This window comes from Parus major, chromosome 3 (genome assembly GCF_001522545.3).
Source record: "Parus major isolate Abel chromosome 3, Parus_major1.1, whole genome shotgun sequence".
NCBI lineage: Eukaryota > Metazoa > Chordata > Aves > Passeriformes > Paridae > Parus > Parus major.
The window spans coordinates 42,680,272-42,701,573 of record NC_031770.1 but is presented as its reverse complement, the minus strand read 5'-3'; the positions used below and the strand labels follow the sequence as shown (position 1 = coordinate 42,701,573).

Sequence of the window (21,302 nt, the reverse complement as noted above, 5' to 3'; positions counted from 1 at the left end):
TTCGCACATATGTAGTGTATTATCTTCTGGAACCAAAAATGCAGTTTTCCAGCTTATTTCACCTTACCTAGTAAAGTATAACTATGATCAGATGTGACTGTTCAGTTTGAATATTAACTTAAGTCCCCTGCAAAGAACATGTAACTACAACCCTCAGTGTTCATCTATAAAGGCCACTGAGAAAGCTTGTTTGAGAGTAAATATATGTAAGGGAGAAAGGAATTGGATGCTGTGCACACACACACACACATCCATACAGCTCTGAAAAGAATGCATTGGGGAAACACAACTGCAACCAAGCACGAACACTGCAAATATAATAAAAAGAATGTTGCATAATCTTTCTGTATTTTGCAATGACTTGCCATAGATGCCTAATTACTTAAAACACAGTGCTATTTCCACACACTATTTATTCTCTTTTCTCTAAACTATCCTCTACAGGACTGTCCACCTTCTCTTAGCAGGAAGTGAATCCTTTCTACACCATTGTCACCCCTAGTCACCTTCAGATGTCTCCAAGGGTTCCTCTGCTAATCTCTGCACCTTGAATATATTTATTTTTCTTCATGATCCTCTCGACTGCCATCTCTTCTCTACTAAAACTTAACAAGCTCAGTACTCTCATCTTCCTCAGCTTCACTGGTCCTTACTTTCTTTACTCTTTTTTAGAAGAACAAAATTTCTTTTATTATAACTATATTCCTATAACTTTCTTATGGGAAAGTTTTTCCTATGAAAGTTACAAATGAAATAAAACTTTGTGTTCCTAAATTTTGAGAAATAGCCAAGGAATTCCTCATAAAGGTTAAGCAATCTTCAGAAAAACTGACAAATAAAGCACAGAAAGCGGTAAGTATGCATAAGACAATATCTCAACTGGTTACTTCTATTGGAGTGTTAGAGGCAGATTAAAATGTGTAGGATGCCACACGATGCATCTGTTGCCCATTATTTTTTAAAAGAAAAATCCCCAAACTACAGGTGACAATACACAAAGTCTGAGTCATACATAAAGTAGCATCTAATTCAGTTAAATCGTGTTGGGAAATGCAGGTGCACAGACACTCGTACCCATGCAGCTTTTGGTGCACTACATATTTAATTATATGAACATTACAAGCAAAAGGATTTTAACAGCAAAATAAAGGCTTTGCAGTGCCCAATCTTAATTTACAAAGAACTAACTTCTATTTAAATCAATCAAAGCTGGATCAGACCACAGTTAAAATGCACTATAGGAAAACTTACTACACAAAAACGCCCATGTCAGCAAGACAATGATTTCTCCCATTCTTAATGCAGCTAACCTACACTAAGAACCAGCATTCCATGTGAGCCTGAAAGGCAAGTATCTGATGTGCATACTCACCCAGATTGATATGTATCTATAGCTATAGCGAAAAGGATATGAATAACTCCTTCATCAACTCTGCAGGCGGAACTTTGCAATTGATCTTCCAGATGCACCAATTTCTCACTTATTGCTTCACATTTTTCTCCCAACTCTGCAGAAAATATGAAGAACTCCTACAGAAAGTTGAAAAATAAAAGAGAGCATGTTTGCTGCTGAATGCACTTTTCTACATCAAATTTGCATCAAATTAAAGGGAAAATAAAATATTAGTAAGGGGATATGATACTTTGCAGTGCAAAGACATTGCCTAAAAGCAAATTCCCATTAGAGAGACAAAAAGCTCTATATAATAAATTGATGATTAATATGAAATGGAATGAGCTTGTGGTCTCAGTCTTCCCAGCAGAAGAGTCACAATCTCACTTTCAGCAGATGATTAAAGGGGTGTGAAGACAACTACCCTGTACTGCTCTCCTTCTCCCCTGTTGTCTCATCACAGCAGGGGAGGGAAGTCTCATGCTAACCACCCATTAAGGTACCCAAATTATGAATTGTTCATGTAAATATGATTTACACTTTTAGGTCATGTAAATATTTCAAGCAGCAACATTTTGGTAACTCTTATACACATAAAATGTACTTATATTTTTGAAGAAAAATCTGGCTAGAGTACTTAGGAACTTTGCTCAAGCAATCAAAGAAAATGCATCAAAGTCTTTGAGATTACAAGATGAAACTACTTTTTTTACTGAGTTATCATTAAACAAGACTAAATTTTCAAAAATAATACTTCTCTACTTAGAACTTACACAGGAAAATACTTTTTCTATTTTAAATTGAGTATTTTAAACCAGTTTCAAAGTCCTTTTCATAAGTTTTTCCAGATACATTGCACAAGGATAACTGCTATTTTTTATATTTTGCATTGAGTAGTACTTTGAGAAATGACCCAAATAAGCAGCAAATATGAGAATAGAGGGGAAAAAAAATCAATCAATTTGTGCAGCTCTGAGACAAGCCTTTCCTCTCCCTCCCATGGCACCATAGTGTTGTCTACAGTAATGACAGGGGTTATTTGTAAAAAAAAGATTATGGTGCCAGGATGAACTTCTGCTGGAATCATGTGAAAAAAAAAAAAAAAAAAGAGTAATTTATCAGCTGGAATCCAGAAAACTTGATTGTTGCTAGACAATCACTAGACCTAGTCTGTGCCACTCATTAATAAAGCCAGCTTCTAATGTGGCCATATACTAGCTGCAGAAAATTTTTCTCCTCAAAGAAAAAAGTACTTGGGGTCCTCTGTTGCTATAAGACATCAGCGGTTGCTTAAGAGAAATCAAACCTTCAGTCAAAGGCCTTCCAAAGAAATCACACTAGTGCTTTTTGGAACGCTGCTCGTTGTGAGACAATTTGAGTTTTGGAGAACATGTTTACCAGATCCCAGTTGTGTGCTGTCCTTTCACTTTGCATCACACAGTACATTGCATACATGGAGTGGAATGCCAGAAGAGCTCTGCTTGCTGCCACATCCTCTGTTATGGCACAGAGCTTCACCTTTCTGCTTTCCACGGGCCGTTCCCGGACTTGGCTATCCAGCAGCTCCCACTGGGACCAGCTGCAGCTCAGCCCCTGGATGAGGTTGGTTAAGAGGTTGTGTTGCAAACCCCTGCAGCTCAGACACAGAGGAGCACAATGGCTGAGTCCTTGGCTCTGTGCACAGACCAGAGATACCACTTCCAGGCACAACCAAGCCTGAGAACCTACAGCAGCACTCCACAGAATGTACGGATATGAAAAAACCCCATTGTTTTTAAAGAACATGGGAGGAGAAAAGAAACATTCTCCTTGCAGCAACTAGGAATGCCTTTTTCTGAAGACAAGTGACAGAAGATGAGGAAAAAGTCTTCCATCCAGCTACTAAATTATTATTCAGCACACCAGCAGGACTCCATGTGCTGTAATGGAGTGGGACAACCCAGGGCATTTGTATCAGCAGAAAGCTCTTAGGTAATCATTCTGTGACATGCATGCAAGAACAGATGACAATTGTCCAAGAGAATTTAGGGCTCAGGCTAGAAAAAAATCAGTAAATTGAAAAAATCCAAACAAGTACTCTGAAAGCACATCTAGAATTATGACCACATAGAGAAAGCTCCACATATGAAAAAACGTGAGGTATTCTTCCTGAATGATCATATTTTGGGTACATAATGCACTGTCTAAAAATATAATAAAATCCTGTTTACTTTGGAAATTAAGGTAAAGTAACAATAAATATTAGACAGATGTAACCAATTGTAACAACAATATGGGAAGGCGGGGAAATCAGAGAGTGTAAAGGTCAAATCAAACTTGTTTAGGTCTTTAAACACTTCTAAACCAATTAAATCTAAACGGCTATGGTTGCACTTCAGAATAACCAAAATAGCTCTGTAAGACTGAGGTTATATTTAATTAGTCTTTTAATCCTAATAATGCAGCTTAATTTCTCTTTATTACAGCCATGATAGTGTATGAATGAACTATTTCTGCACCTACATAACCCAGCTGCCTTTTTAGTTGAAATGAGAAGTTCCTCCTACACCTTAGACAAGCATTAACTCCCAGGAATTTACTTGCAGGTGTCATGTGAAAAATGTAAGAGAACCATCATATAAATTGTAATGTCACAGAAATTATATAAATAAATAAATATGGAAACGGAAGAAACATACAGTGCTCTCAAAAATATACAACAATAATTCTAAATATTCAACCAATTCCACAGCTTCTGCCTCCAGGCCCTCATTTAAAAAAGGTTTGGTAGCCCAGAGAAGTAGATAGAAAAGATTTCTCTTAGTGCTTTTCATGCCTGGTAACATCATTGGTAGCATTTCTATTTGACATTTGTCTATGTAGGCAGGAAAACCCCTGTCAGTGATACACAAACTATTCAGAACAGCTCACGGTTGGAAAGTGGCACTTTACACTGATCAGCAATATCTCTGAGAGGAAAGTGGACTCTGCCTCAAGCTCAACTTATTCATAAAATACAACTAATCCAAGCTTGTAGGTTATGTCAATGCTACAAGATACTGTAAGCCTGAAGACTTTGGTTATTTTTGCTCTAGTGGCATTTTTAGGAAGCAGCTGGGAGAGATTGCAGGATTCAGGAGAGAGCTGAAATGCAATATTGCTTTATGGATTTTTCTGTGAACAGGGAATGTAGCTGGCTGGGATTTTTTCCCCCTCTAAATCCTTAAGCAGGTGAAAACAGCACAAATATGGCTGTGATTTAAGGCACAATTCTTCTGGCTTCTCAAACAAAGCAGAAATTCTCATTCTTTCCCAAAGATATGAAAGTCTGATGCAAGAAATGGCAAAAACAGACAACGTTCCAGCCAATGCACTGCTGTAACATCCACATATTGCATCAAGAGTGGAGGGAATGGCTTTCACTTTCATCTTCTGCATTTTGTTTTACCCTTTTACAGGTAATTATAGCCACCTATGAGCAATAATCCTTAACAGCATTACTTGAAGAAAATGTTTGATCGGCTTTTCCAGTGCAAACACCTCCTATGCTCTTCCATGTAGCTTAGTAATTTTATATAGAAGAATTGGTATTGTAGTAGCTAGATTAATTTAATTCTACTTTGGATTAGAGTCTATATTAGAGTCTTTGGTGGTTGTGCTGAGAAGGAGAATTCCCAGATATATCCTTAAAATTCATTCTTCCTACAGAGGAATACCCTTTGTAAAAGGGTATTGCCTTACTTCCAAGCAACAATATCATAATCCAAATAAAATAGAAACTTTAGAACACCTTCTGCAAAGCCAGATTTCTTTCACCTGCACTAAACAATCTCTCATAATAATAAAAAGAATTCAAAGTAACATAAATAACAACTACAAAAACTTGTCTTTGCTGGCAGATACTTCACATTATGGCACAAGGTTTAGAACAGTGATCTACACATGGCAGAAGTACTGCATGTTTACCCTCGACCCTTGCAGTAGTTAAAGGCAATTGGCACTTGAAACTCCAGAATGCTAGGCCATGACATATCTCAGACAATTACTAGAAACAAGATGCAACCATCCATATTTGTCCTGCTTGAGCAGATGCTTCAGTCACATGCAGTGACTGAAGTGCACATACCCTGAGATAAATGAGCTGCATGGCCGTGAGGTGACCACAGAGCAGGGAAGGAAGAAACAGAAGAATTTGTTCCTGCTCTGCATCCCAGATTTCCTGCCCCGTGTGCACTGTCCTGGGCATTGTCCTGTTGTAGATGAGGAAGGCCACTGAGGACAATGCATGTTACTCATGACCAACACCACCATGTCAAGGCTGTCCAGGAAGCATCCAGGGACCACCAGAGCCTGCTCAGCGACTTGCAGTGTGACCAAGCTGTGACTGTCCTCGTGGCTCTTAGCAGCTGACATGGGATCTGGTGGTTCTGACTGCAGGGTACAGACTGCTCCAGGGCTAAAGGACCCTTGCAGTGAGCAGGTTTTCTTCTGGCTACAAACCAAGATGGTTACATTCTGTTTTACCCTTACGTGCCACATAACAATAACTAATAGTTCTCCTATATATCACTATGTTTTATGCGGTTGAAGACTTTGACTTTCAACCAGACTAGGATCTTGAAACCTTTTATTTCCATTCCTTTCCTTCTTTGCTTCATCATGTTCCTGTCTTCTATAGAGGAAGGTGTCCAGACTAGAGCCACAGTCCTCTGGAGGCTTTGGCATTCTCAGCTAAGCACCATAATTATTTCTGTCCTACAAGTGACATTCCCAGTAATGAGGCTGCAAACGACATTTGCCCTTTCTTCCAATACAATGAAGGTAATGAGTCCCACTATATTTGTAGCCCACTAGAAACCTAGATTCTTTTTCTGCAGTATTGTCAACTTAGCTGCTATTTATCATTTGTATACATAAATCCTACTCTCCCTCAAATGTAATTTGCACCTGTCTTTCAACATATCCCTTCTTATTGATTTCTGACTATTCTTTCAATCTATCAAGACCATTTGGAACTCTAATCCTAATTGAAATTCTGTTGACTGGCACATAAACTCCTGGCCTACCTCCTTTTTAAAGGCAAACATAAAGTCTGCCTTTACTGATTTGCTGGGACTTCAAGCTTCCGCTAGGAGTTTTCAAAGGAGCTTGTTAATGGTTTGGAGATTGTTTTTCTTGGCTCCAATGTGCTCAGGAGAAATTACGTCAGTCTAGCCTGACTTGAGTACATCTCATTTGCCTTTGGATCTTTTACTGCATTTGCCTCTTACTAGCTTGTAGTGCATCCTAGGAGCACTACATAAGTGGACATAGCTTATAATCTTTAAAAAGACCAAAAGCAGAGAGAATAAAGAAGGAAAAAAATTCTGATCTCATTTGTTTTCTCATTCAATTTTCTTGTTAGAAGACACACGTTTTCTTTTACCTTGCATCCAGCTTATCCCTGAACTCTCTTGCCATTTCACATCTTCTGTTTCATGTAGCTTAGTGTGCTCAGGAGTCTTGCTGCTTCACACTTAGACAGTGACGTACCCTTCTAGGCTCATTCTTACTAACACTTTTTTCCTTTCCTTGTCAAAATTTTTGAGCCACTAGGAAACTGCTGACACAGACACGTAGTCTGTGATTGTGTTTGCACTTTTCTGCACCAAAAGAAGATGCAGCTGTACTATAAACCTGGTGTCTTCTGGACACTACCAAAGAATATTTGCTGATTCCTTCTACAGTTTGTCCCACAGAAAATGTCCTGTTGCTTCCCTGATTTTGCTTAGCTGAGCCTTTCTTTCGTGGAGCTAGCTATCTAACTTTTCTCAGAAGAGGGATCAAAGTTGTTTCCCAATTGCTTTTGCTCTTATCACCTTCCACTTACAGACTGTTTGCTCGTTCCATCAGCCTGGTTATATATATTTAGGAGACTCCAGCACGACAACACATTCCCCACTTTCTCATATGCAACAATTTAGGCATAAAGCCTTCCAGCCAGCTGTGACCGATCTCATTCCCACTATCACACGCTTTTCCCACACTCCCTTTGTTTGCACTGATCCCCCTCCCTTCTCCACATGGGAGTGTTAAATGACTCATCAGAATTACAGTCTGACGTTGGCAAGTCCTCCCTTTGTGTATCTTCCATTACAGCTACAGAGGAGTGGCCCTGGAAAAGCATCTCTGCAGGAATAGAGTTTTTCACTGCCTTCCAGCACCCTGCTGTGGCCTGACAGCAGTCTTCCTATTCTCATCCCTAGTAGACTGAAGATCTTCCCTAATTGCAGACTTTCTAAAATGAGAGCACACTACTGCACTGGCTCATTTAATTACACTGGGACAATTCCAGCTCCTGCTGCGGGAGGATGAGGCTATTTACTGACTAACCAATAAAAATTCACAGTGGGTCAGGACTTGGAAAAAGAAACAAAGTACCAAACTGTTTTCCTGTGTCCACACCCTGCTGTGCAAGGCGTCAGTATAGCTGGGTTTCATTTACAGGTGGTTCCTAGGATTCTTCATTCCCATCTCTGCTCCCAAGTCAGTAAGATGCAACAATCAGGAATGACTAACTGGGTGTTCTCCTGCAGGCAATGGGGGAGACTGACCAGCACAAATCAGGGGACCAGAGCACCAAAGATACATTTAGGCAAAACCTTGACATGGTACAGGCTGCTGACACTTTCACAGAGCTTTATGGACTCTACAAATCTTCATCAGTCCAGCTGTGGCAGTGTGGTAGAGCCTGGCTTTCTAGCATGCTTCCTTTCCTTTTATTTCTATCATTGCTTTATATTCTCTTTACACACTTTTGTCCCTCTCCATCAAAACTTCAAAAGTCTCTCCACTTCTGAGGACTCTTAAGATATTAAGCTCTTGGTGTACTCTTCTATAGTGGCAGCCCTGTTATCCTATGAGCTCAGTATTTTGCCCTGATGGCAGTAGGGCTTTCTGCTGCCTTTATCCCATGGGTTTTCCTGTCCCTATTTCATGTCATGCATGGACACAAGCAGCCACACAGTTTATCTATAATTCACGGCAAAGTTCACTGATCAGAAAGGCTATTTGCATTTTCTGCACAGTTCACCTTCACTCTCAAGGCTTCCTGTTTTTATTTATGCTGAATTCACACACAGCCAAGCAGTCAATCCTAGGTGTGCCCTCATGTCCCAGACTCCTTGAACACAAAGTCAACAATCTGAGCTTGGTGCTGCAATTAGATTATCTTTCTTGGATCATTCCAGCTGCTCCAGAGTCTTTAGTTCACTGGTGGGAATCTAAAGAAATGTCTCATGTGAATAGTTACCCTAAATTTTAATATTTATTTATTGAATATTTGCCTGGTTTGGAGCACTTGTCAGTTGTACTTGACAGGAAGCAGGTATGTTGTTATGGAAGGGGAACTGGGTGATACTTCTCCATGCAATTTATTTGCTGGCTGGACACAATGCTTGGATACTGAATTTCCTTACAATGTAAGTTGCAGCCCAAGGCATACTGATACAAAAATGGACCAGACTGAAACAGCACAGCTCTTAGAACCAGGGCAGCTCTCCTTACACATATATTACCTAAACTTTTAGTTTGTAGGCAGACAGATTTTTGTATATAAGCAGGTTTTTCTCATAGGCCATATATCTCATGTTACTCAATCATCCCAGCTTTCTTGAATACATGGACTAGGTTCTGAGACTTTTTTTAATGAAAATGGTGTAAAATTACAAACATCCAATGATTTAATTTAGATGAAATTCCTGTTACCATGTATTCTGCTGCAGTATGCTTGTATGCTTTTAAACTTCAAAAATAAATTCAAAGGTATTTTTAGTGGCACACAAGAAAACAGGCTAAGCATCACAATTTTTTTCCATTCCTAAGCATCATGACAGTGCTACAGTGGGGCTGGCTAATTATTACTTCTTTTCCCCAGCGTGTTCATCCTGTTGTTGGCATGTGTCAAAAAATACTAGCATAAGTTTTAACTATAAACTCCCTGAAATACTCAGCAATTACACCATTACCTTCAATAAAAAAAAAACAAAAAAAAAAAAACAAAAACGAATGGGCCTACTCTAGTTGTGATTGTGTTGCTTTTCCAAGTGCTCACACACTGTCTAGCAATTTTTAAGCAAAGGTAGCACTATAAAAACAAGTGTCATTTGTTCTAATTGAGACAAAGAAAAGTCTGTACAATATCACCACTTTATGCTGCCTAGGAAACACTTACCTCAGATAAATGACCCTCTGTTCCAAATGAAATATCTTCCATAACCTGTTAGAGATAAATTATTAAGTATATAGTAGATACATGCTATATAAACAGTATGATTTTAATGGAACTTATAAAAACCATATAGCACAATAAAAAGTTATGTCAGTTGAACAACTGTATCAATTTTCTTCACATGCATGAAAGACTTCAATTGAATTTGTAATGGGGCAGTGGCAGCCACCCAATGCTTAAACCTATATTTGAATATATTTTATTAAAGCCTGCTTTGGCTTCTCACTTAAAACCCACAAGGAATACTGCCTTTAAAACTGAAGGACTAACTATAGATTGAAACAAACTTTTCTATCAAGCTCTTGCAGATCTGTATGCCATTCAAGAGTCTACACACTTTTTTTTTTTTTTTGTAAGAACCCTGTAAATGATTTTGGGCAGGGGAAATAAGAGACCAAATCAATGCTCCTATTGCTAACAAATGCTAACTATAGTCAATTCTTCCTTCAAAATTTCCTTCATCTACGAAGTCTATATGAAATTAGCCAAAGTTTCATTGACTGGCTGAGGAGCAAAGAAATTTGATGTTAGCATCACTGGGAAATCATTAATAGTGGTCATGCCTAACAGTGTTGTTGATAATAAGCTGAGATAGGGACACTGCTTTGGTATGCAGACACACACACATAAATACACAGATACCCATCTTTAATTCTTCAGAGGCTTAGAAGAAAATCAAGCCCAGTCACAAAAACTCAAACTACAACTGAAATGACAGGACACCCTAATTTCATCAACACAGCTATCAGCTGGAAAATACACACTTATATGAGAATTCACATATAGATACACATAATAAATGAGCAAAATCATTAATCTGCCATACAATCACAATTGCTACTGGATACTATTTTCAGCAATCTGAAAAAAAGTTTAAATTTTTCTTGCCTGTAATATAAATTTTCTGATGGTATTTTTACTGCCAAATTACACGTAAACATTAAGCTTACTGAGGTGCTACAATCCCTACCTAAGGAGCTAGCATTTTTACCAGCAGAACTCCACCCCACCTCAGATGCAGCTGAGGGCCACTGTGCTGCACAGCTCCATGTGTGGCTGTTCAGTCAGAGGATCTGACCATTGTGTACAAGCCAGCTGCCTCTTGCCACTGACATCCTTTTTTTAGCTTGGATCAATACAAGGAACACACAAATGCTGACTTTCACTAATGCTTAATGCTGACATTTAAAACTAAGATTAAATTCAAAATTTCCAAATTATTTTCTAAGCTCCACAAATACAGCGTTTAATTAAAGCTCAAATGAATGCACAGTTTGTTTAGCTTTCAAAAGGCTTTGTCCTTTACACATTACATGTTTGCCTCCTGGACCACAGGCTATCCCAGTGCACAGTAATCAGTTACAGTCTGCTCACAAAGGCTTTCTTGGTGCTTGCTATCACTAAATTCTGAAAAATGTTGCGTCTTGTTCTGCAATAACTTCTTCTTAATAGCAGACACTGCATTAAATATTATTTTTGTGATGGCCCATTTGGTATCATTTAGACCTCAGTAACTTTTAACAATTTAATCACATGAATGCTTTACAGTTATAGAACATTTTCCAAACACCAGAGTGATCTTCAACCAACCCCAGAACATCATCCCAGCTGGCCAAATTGAAATATGTAAAGAAGAGGAAAAGACAGCAGGCCTTATCCTTATCCCTGTTCTCTACTTGTTTTGTGATGAAAGAGTGAGAATTTAACTACAAACAATTCTGATGGGACAACTACCAAAAATGCTGACTAACAGAAGTTAAAACTACTGAATTTTGGATTTTACCTTGTAACTTTAATCACCTCAATTTTCTTGAAATCTAGTAGGTGTTTCTTTCCTTCATAGTGATTAAGAGGGAGCACTGCACAGCAAGCCAGAGAGCAGAAGAAGAAAAAAGGATAGGTCAGGAACTCAAGCCTGCAGGGGCACACATACCCATGTTCATCAGGTTACTTGCTGTTAGGGAGGTCCCAGCACACACAAATCTCCCAGTTTAGTTATTTATTTAGTTATTTAACTAAATTAATAACTTTATTAGTTATCACTGGTGGTTTTGCTGTTTTTAAAAGCTTTTATAAAAGCGTTTGCTTACACATACATTATTGAGAAGCAAAAAAACAAAGCAAGATATTATAAGGAGTGGAAGAAGCAGGCATTAATGTCTAAAGAGAAATGAAATGTTACTGTATATTTTAGAAATCACCCAGATATGCACATATGCAACCATGTAGTAATGATCACTGCAATTTCCACCTCACTCAGTTTAAAAGCATGGAACATTTGTGGGATGAAAACTAAAACCCATCTTTAATTCTTCGGAGACTTAGAAGAAAATCAAGCCCAAATTGTCACAAAAAGTCAAACTACAACTGAAATGATGGGACACCCTGATTTCATCAACACAGCTACCAGCTGGAAAATACACACTTATATGAGAATTCAAGAATCTCTATCAAATACTTTAGGCAAGCTGACTTCCACATGACTGAGGGTAGCAATATTGTCTGCAACTTTGCTCCCGTGTGTTTTTAATGCTATAGCCTAATGAGCTATTTCAATTGAGAGAAGCACATTTTATTTAAGTAAGTCAGAGTAATTCACAGGATGATTTTTGCTGGCCCCACTTTATTTAGTTTTCACCAAAACATCATTAATGATGTTTCAACAAGCTGAGCTGCCAATGCATCTGATTTTCATCCCTAGTTAACAGTCAGTTTTATAGAGGAAGCCTGATTTACTGAATTATTTTGGGATGTCAGTCTACCACATAAAAACTGGGGGAAAAAAATCAGTAGCATCTCAGAAAACACAGTTATGAAAACTATAAAATAACTCTTGACAGTTAATAAACCTGTGCGCACATGAGAGTAAAATAACAAACTTTCAAAGAATTTATACCTTATATATTTTTGTACCAGAACATATCATATTTTATGATTTAGTGAGGATATTTAATTAAAAATGATAAATGGCCCCTCTGCAAAGGAGGATCTGAGGATCTATGAGAAGGGCTTTTTCATCTATTTTGCTTTCTTATTATTGTTATGTTTCTTACTTATTTTTGTTTGGTTTTTTTTTTTTGCTTTCTAAGGAAACCTATAGAGTAAGATACAGTTATATGCAAGAAAACTATTCATAGTACACATCAAGAAAACCAATATTCACCTGGCACTAGTGCTTAGCTCTATATGACACAATAAATAACTGAAGAGCTTCATTTATAGAATTCCACTGTAAAATAAATCAATCACCTGGGGATGAAATATTCCCAAGGCATATATGCACATATGTTATTATCAGCCTTTCATATATTGTCTTGAAGTAATTAATTCAGTAATCTCTAAGTACAAAGAACATGACTCTCTCCTTCTGCTTCAGTGGCCAGTGGTGTTCTCTAGAAATTCTCTGATGGTGAAGAGAGGTTGTGACACAGTTGAACAGAAAAATCATTCCAGAAACATGGCAACCACAGCAAGCTACCCCTCTCACAGGGGCACCACAGCCTTGTTAAATGAAATTTATCACTTGCTGATAAATGGCTATGAAAAGATTCCCTGTTAACGGCAAAGGATAAGATTTTCCATGGAAGTCTTATAAACGGCTAAATTGAGAGACTAAGCACCACATCACTATTTTTCTATATTGAATTATTTTCAAATAAAAAATACACTGCCATATAACAGGGCATTTAAATGCTTCTGAAGCGGTTTGTTTTTCCAGTCCATGCACAAATCAAGATGGATTTTTTCTTGCACTTCAACATGTTCAAAACCAGAAGTTAGCATGATTTGTGTCAGGTTTTTTCATTTGTGTCAGGTTTTTTAGTTTGCTTTTATATTCTGCCTTGTGATGAACTAATAAGAGACATTAGGGAATAATCTGTTATGGCTCTTCTCCTAAAAGATTAGATACTACCTTTCACTGCAAATACAGTTTCCTCCTCCATTCAAGATGTGGAGAACCATCCCTCAAGCCCCACATATCTCTCCACAGCCAGAAGTCACCTCACTTCAGCTGCCCATCTGTCACTCTTGGATAGTGAGGTTGATTTCCAGTGAAACAATCTGGGCTTGCAGGGGTGAAACAGGTGGTAAACTATAGCACAAATATCAGGAGTGCTACAGAAACAGTAGCAAAACAAAGTCCCAAACTCTCCAGAGCCTCTAAGCACTTTTGACACTGGAGCAAAGCTTTCTATAACCAACATATTATGTTATTTCATAACCAACCAATATTATTTCAGCAGACTCATAAAAAAATACAGTAAGGCAGTGATGGGGTGGAATCAAAGCCAAGCTGACCATTTCTAATAAAAATGTTCTCTATGTGAAGCCAGTATTTTACCCTGGGAAAAGACTGCAAGGACTACTGAAGCCCAACATAAAACCAGAATTTTACTAACAAGAGATTTTACAGTCAGGTCTGATTTCCACTAAGACTCAGCCAGTATAAATGCAAAATTAGGCATCAGATTTCAGAGCAATGCACAGTTCAATGGCTCTTAACATCAAATGCAATTAAGCATAATTTAAATTTTTCTCAACTTAATTCTATGGTAATAAAGCTAACAACTACTGTTGGAGGGTCTTTTTGTCACAGTGGTGCTGTTGGGTGATGAAGCTTTTTTAACAGCTTGTTTACCTAGACAGTACAGTTAAAAGACTATCAGATACTGCTTAATTTTTCAAGCAGGGATAACATTTCAGATCAAAACACGAAAACTTGAAATAAATTTGTCAAGCTTTCTAAGCTACATGATTTTTTCCTCCTTTCAATAATTGTTGGATGCTGTAAGCCTATTAGCATCTTTTAGCTCAGAAGGCTTTGACCATTGCACTAAGGGAGGAAAACTAACTCACTCTTCATGTCAGCTAAGAATGGTCCAGGCTAACAAGTCAGCAGAACCAACTCAGAATGAAACTTGTCAGTGAGATGAGGAACAACTGATAATTTTTGTTAAATACTTAATAGTTCTTCCTTTAAATCCTGATGTATACTCTGCATTTATTGCCTGAATAATTTCTGTATTTTAAAAATACTGATGGTAAAAGGAAAAAGGGTTGAGGGACTTCTTAGAAGCCAATAAGCTATTTTACTCATGTCCCAGATTAGAAGCTAGATGTTAAGTTCATACTTAACCTGCCCTGCTGACCCATCATAAAGATTCAACTCCTCCTCTCAAAAGGAAAACCAGCAATACTACTTGAAATGCAGCTTCAGACTATTTCAGATACCTCTTTCAGCTCCCTGTGTTTGGGGCAGGAAACAGCACCCCACTCTGTGCCCTTCAGAAAGTGACCTTCTTTTCTTTTTTCAGAATCAGGTGGGGCATCAGCAGTCATCTCCATCTCATCCATTTGGTTCTCTTCTTCCTCAAAAACACAGCAACTGGCTTCTTTCAGATGAAACCCTCGGATCAACAGCTGACAGGCCTCCAAGTCAGCTTCCCACACTCTTTGGAGCAGCTGGCTCCCGCAGCTGAAATAAAAGCCAAAAGAAAATAAAACTGCAGTTCAGGGAGAATAGTTGCTATTTCAAGTAACACTTGGAGTAACTGCTTATTATAGACAGAAAAATAAAAACAACCAAAAAACCCACCAGTACCTCAAATACTCCCACAGAGATAACACTGTTATATCAAACTGAAAAGCAGTAAAATTATTGCCCTATTACAAAGTGGATGATAGAAAAACCTCCTTGGGTTAAGATGTTGCTTCCAACTGTAGAGCAAACACTGGCTACAGGAGACTTCCCTCTGTTCAGACACAGGTTCAGGGGTCTTGCCAGCATAACCAGAGTTTCCTTCACAATATCAGATACACAGGCCTGGCATCCTGCAGCTGTGTGGCTTTCCTGAATTTGACGTAGAAGATCATGTGCGAACAATCACACTACTAACTGCATTTAAATCAGGTCTAGGTTTTGAAAAACAGGTACACTAAATTTCTTACTAGACTAAAATGTGCTTACTTCAGCACTGCTGAATCAGATTAGACTAAACCACAATAGTCTTCCTCTTTTCAGTCTCATATTTTGAGTGTTGTCATTATCTCTTACTAATGTGCTTTAATTTCCTTCTACTTTGTTAGGCCACCAAAACAAAAACAGAATTCAAAATACAAAATTTCTATAAACTTTACATCCATTAATCATCTCTCAAACATGTACATTACAAGTAGTGCTCCTGAGATCATCCAAAAGTTATTCCACCTGAAATAAATGGGAATTCTAAGTGCAGATAGATTTTGAGAACTGAATACTAACACCACACTGTTTGTAAGTGATGTGGTCACATCTCCATTTAATATGTGTTGTCTCTAAGGAACCAAATGAGCAGATTGCTTGCTAAAATATAGTAGATCAGTGGCAGAGCCTGGGATAGGACTGAGAAGCAATTATTTCCCATGGCAATACACACTTCCAGACAGATTTCAATGCTAATAACCACAGTATTTTTTTCACTGTTCTTTTTCAAATTATATCATTTACTATGTAATTGTGAGAAATTATAAGTGACTTAAAAGAAGAAAAATAACCATTTGAATTTAACTTTTCTGACAAAATTAAATACCAGCTTATCTTTTATCCCAAATTAAGGAATAAGGAGCTGCACTTCTCACAATGAGTTCATTAATCTAACACAAGTATGTTTTTAACTCCACAAGATGCCAAGCTGTAAAAAATCACACAGCAATATACTGAGACTAAGAGCAAAATCAGGCTTCAGAAGCTGAGCTGTTTGATCTGTGCTTAAGAGTCAGTATATATGTTTATTGAAGGTATAATGCAGCATGGGGTCCACAAATTGGTCTCCCCCAAGGAGTTCAAAGTATCACTAATTAGAAAGGGAAAAATGCTTCACTGGATTACATGTCTGTGTTCCATCCAGGTAGCATTTCACTTACCAAGCCAGAAAAATAAAATAACCCCCACTGTTTCTCTACTTGTCAATCACATTATCATAGTTACACAGTCAAAACATTTTCCTGCAGACATACATAAGCCCATTTATTTGCTTTTTGAAAATGTTTGTTTGCATCTATATATGGCTTATTATTAAAAGCTAAAAAAAAAAAAAAACAAAAAACACTCTAGAGAGCTAAATCAGAATTTCCAAAGGATAACTTGTTTTGGCTATTTAATTTAATGAAGAGCTTTATTGACAAAATTAGGGCAGAGATGGTGATGTATGCAGCATTTCTCAGTGGGGAAGATGAACAGCATGTATAACAGTACAGCTTAATGGTGCCTGGGCTGCTGTTATTTGGCCATGACTCAGTGCATTGGTCAATGTGGTTTTGTCTGTGTCTAGGTTTTAAACGCATTTTAGTAATAGCATTTACTGAATTTACTGCTAACAGACAGCTTTTATTTGAAGGCCATCATTGTTTTATCACGGTATCTGTAAAACTCTGATACATCTTGAACTAAGATGCTAAGATGTTATGCTGAACTTTTCAACCAAAATCAGTGAATGCACATACACTGGGATACTCTGAACAGATTTAAGTCCAACATATCAACCTTTTAGTCTGTATTTTGGAATTCAGTGTGTTGAAGCATTTTTCAAACATGCTTATGGAACGAAAATTACTTTGAAGCTGCAAGTAGCTAACACAGAGACACATTCCAAATAATTATTAAAAATTATGTTGTCCCCAGCACGCAAAAAACTTTAGCTTTTATGTCTTTTGTTAAAATTAAATAGAATTTCAGTGCTTGGTGTATTCACGTTCAACTAAAAGTTCATTGCAGTCTCCGTGAAGCCTCCATAGATGGCTGTATTGAACACAGGGAGATTTTTCAGGTATGAAATGTTTCAAAATGATGGATCGAGTCTGGATGAGGTTTTACATTATTCCCATACTTATAAATATTTCATGATGTATCAACACCTCTAGGTGCTATATGCCTGCCTGTATATTACTATCAAAGTGGCATATGTGGCAAGTTCAATGAAGGTGTCTGGAACAATCTGCTGAAATCCACAACAAATCACAATCCATCAGCCATTTACATAGACCCAGCGACACAAAACATACCTTAATCACCTACTGATTCTGAACTGCCAAGAGTCAGAGTGCCAGGCTTTGTACAAACACCAAACACATTACAGTGATGGCCTTTTCTCAAAGCAACTTTTATCTTTCAAACAATCAGCAAGAGCTAGGATACAGATGGGGATGTTCAAAGAAACACAGTGGACTGGACATGGCATGTTAGTTACAGTACAACAGTTTAATTAGTTACACAAGTGATTAATCAAAGTGGTGCCAAGAACACAGAGGCATCACAGTGAATGAGCATTTTAAGGGTTTGTGGGAGGACAATGAAACATGTCCTTAGATATCCAAGATCTCCATCCCTTCCCAAAGGAATCATGTAAGAAAGGTAAGAGATGCTAATATAACAATACAGTGGGCAAGTGATTGATACTGATGTGGCTTAACATCTACAGAGGAGAGTCAGTCTTTTCTTATTCAAAAAAAAAAAAAGTACTGAGTAGGGAGTTAAAGACTGTGAGCAGCCCTGGCACTGGAAGATAGTAGTTAGTTTTGATTAGACAGAACAGAAGGAGTCAATGGAGAAAACCAATGTGAAATAGAAAAAAAGACAGAAGTGCTCATTTTGAATGAATGAGAGTAGTGAAAGGCTACTTTTGTCAAGTAAGGGCCAGGGAAATTGATGGTGAAGTAAGTGAGATGCAAGACTCTACATGAGTAATTTTTCAGCTGCATGGATAGCTGGGACAGGTTTTACCTCAAGGATACTGTGCAGAAAGAATCTACAAGAGCAGGCCTAAGCTGAATTGAAGAATGGCTGAGACATCCACAGCAACACGAAAGGACACAGCAGACAGAATCCTGCATTAGGTCAAGTTGATGATGATGAAAGGGCTGTCAGAGAAACAGGGCTGTTTATGGACAGGAGGAAATGGATGTGGAACAGAGAGGCTTATCCTTGAGTTCTCATGATAAAGTGGCAATTGACACTGTAATTGCAGTTGCCTTTACTGAGGCTCAAGCAGTTGTATGGGAAACATGACCAGAGTAAAAGGAAACTAGAGGATATTTCCCCTCTACTTGTGATGTTGGGTGAAATTCATGTCAAGAGACATAACCAGCAAGGATTCTCTCTCTTTTGAGCTCCAAAAAACATTGCTCCTCTGCCTTTTGGCAAGATTCTGGGAGGTATCTATGGGGGCTCTCTGTGGCTTTCAGCACTACATTATTCTAAGGCTATTTTAGTGCTAACTGGAACTATGAGAACATGACTTTTCTTTATTGAGGGCTCTGCATACATACAAAAGGCACATTCAGTTCCTGAACATTGTAGTCTAAATGAAAACATGCCTGTGTAAAAATAGTCAAAAGATTTTATTTTAAACTCTCTAAAAAAAAAACAACCCCCAAAACAAAACCAAACCTCAAAAAAACCCACAAACAAACAAACAAACAAACAAACAAAACAACAAAAAGACAAACAAAAAAAAAAGCCAAACCCACATCATCAAAACCAAACCAAACCAAAGTTCTGCAAAATCTCCTCAAAAGCATAGTGGAATCAAGACAGGAAGATGCCACTGCTTCTAAATCTCATAATTTACAGTTTTCAGGAATACCCCTCAGTAAGTGAGTTGTTACAAGTGGTTTTTAACACACTGAGGTCAATACTATGTCTTGATGAGATGCTGTTGCTTATTTCAAGGGAAATCCTGTAAGAACCCTCACACTGAAAGCCAAGAGAATGAGACTGAAGCTAAAACTATTCAGAAATGGCATAATCAAAAGGTAACTTAGGAGGGGAGATCAACCATCACTAAGAAGAGATATTCTAGATTACTTCCTTTTAATAGGTGAGCCACATTAAGATACAGATTCAGGAAACCATGTGCTTATCTTCTCCCAGTACTGGAACATATTTTAACTCTGCATTCACTGACCCTAAAAGTAGTTTTCTCTGATAAAAAAAAAAAAAAAAGCAAACAAAATGCAACAAAAGTAGTCTGGCAGAAACAACAGGGATTTTCATTATGACAATTAAAATGATTGGAAACTTTTGAGGCTTGCATAAAATGGCAATGTGAATCAAAAGACTTTGTTCAATATCCCCATTCTTTATTGAACTATTGTACAAACTAGGGAAAGTTTTTCTATATTTTGGTCATTTGCTTCTATTTATATTTTGCACCACAGGGGAGGAATGAGCTCTTCTCACTCAACATTTAACTATGACTTTGTTTCTTTTTCTGAAGGCAATAGCTGTGCAGTGAACAAAGGAGGCAAGCAAAAGAAAGTATCTTCTAATGATACTTAGAGGATAAAAGGCAATGGTTGCTCCACTCTTAGCAGAGCCTCATCTTTTTATTTGATTAATCATATTAATTCACAGTCATGCATTAATAACTCTCCTTATATTTAACAAGTATTTGCTACTTTAGAAATATGCTTTACTTATCTTTTTCATTAGAAAAAAAAAAAAAAAAAAAAGAAAGAAGTTTCCAGCCTGATCAGTTCTTGTCCTTATATTTTAAGATGCTGAAAGCCAACCTGTGGAAAAACCAAGAACTACAATGTGCCAATCAGTGACTCACATGAGGCTCCAGGGGGAAAGAGGCACATAATCCAGTTTTCCCCACCTGACTGGTGTGCAACAGCAGGCTGATAAGGGAGAAAGTACAAAGAACATGTGGACTCTGCCCAAATCGCAAAACTTTTGTTTCCCTTTGGCCTGCACACTAGAAAGTCACCTTCCTTAAATATCTGGAGCTAAAATCAAAACCCTTCCCCGCCCCCCCCCCCCCCACTTCTTGCAAGTCTCCCTAATCCTATAAATGCTTTCAATATAACCTCAATTTCACAATTCAATTCCTTGCATTGTGTCTCTCTTCTCCATTCTCCACAGGAGCCAAAAATCTTATTAATTGACTTCATATGGTTCCAATCGTATGGTGTCTCCTAGTGTGGGAGACATCCTTTCTACTCCCTTATTTTAAAGCTCACTGATAATACTTGTTTGCTACTCAGCACTATTGTCACATTTCTCCATGTGAAAAACAAGAGTCACTCCCAGAAGGAGACTCCACATATTCCCTTGTCAGATAACAACCTTCTCTACCTTGGACACTAGCTAAAACTCCCAGGCAAAGTCTGAAGCTGGTAGTACTTTTCCCTGGCACAAGCAACAGCAACTTGTTCCTCCAACCTTGGCCTCTCTTTTATAAAAAATACAGTAATATCTACAAAACAGCAATTAGCTTTCCCTCTTTAAATATGATGTTTCACCCCTTGAGAATATTCTGGACCAGAACCACAGAAGCCAAGAAAGCAATCCTCACAATCCCCATCTAACTTTCAGACTTTTACTTATTCAACACCTAAAAAATTTGCTCTGAGCTGACTTTTCTAATATCTACACTTTGTAGCCACAGCCCAGTTCTCTGCACATCAGTCCTATTCAAAAGACATCCAGTGCAGCCAGACAGGATGTGACAGTGCAGCACAGAGGTGTGGACATCACTTTCATGCAGCTGGAAGAATGGGTGTTGGCAGTGGCTCTGCTTTCTACTGCATCCCAGGAGCCAGGCAAGTATGCAGAAAGGGGCAGGTTTGAGGAAAAAGGTGAGCAGAGCCTCCAAAGCAGTCCTTAATGAGGTGGCTATG

At 38.0% G+C, this 21,302-nt stretch overlaps 1 protein-coding gene across 6 annotated transcripts in view; it reads right to left on the bottom strand.

Annotated features, from left to right (window-relative positions):
- DISC1 (DISC1 scaffold protein) overlaps positions 1-21,302 on the bottom strand; it is a 190,910-nt gene that overhangs the window by 9,144 nt on the left and 160,464 nt on the right. For 5 of the 6 annotated variants that reach the window (XM_015622559.1, XM_015622557.2, XM_015622561.3 and 2 more), the window contains 3 exons: positions 14,874-15,117; positions 9,585-9,629; positions 1,413-1,530 (listed from right to left, as the gene is read on the bottom strand). In XM_015622559.1, the coding sequence (XP_015478045.1) occupies positions 1,413-1,530; positions 9,585-9,629; positions 14,874-15,117 (407 nt within the window). Of the gene's footprint in view, positions 1-1,412; positions 1,531-9,584; positions 9,630-11,424; positions 11,501-14,873; positions 15,118-21,302 lie in introns of those variants that run through there. The other variant, XR_001520585.3, reaches the window with a different exon arrangement.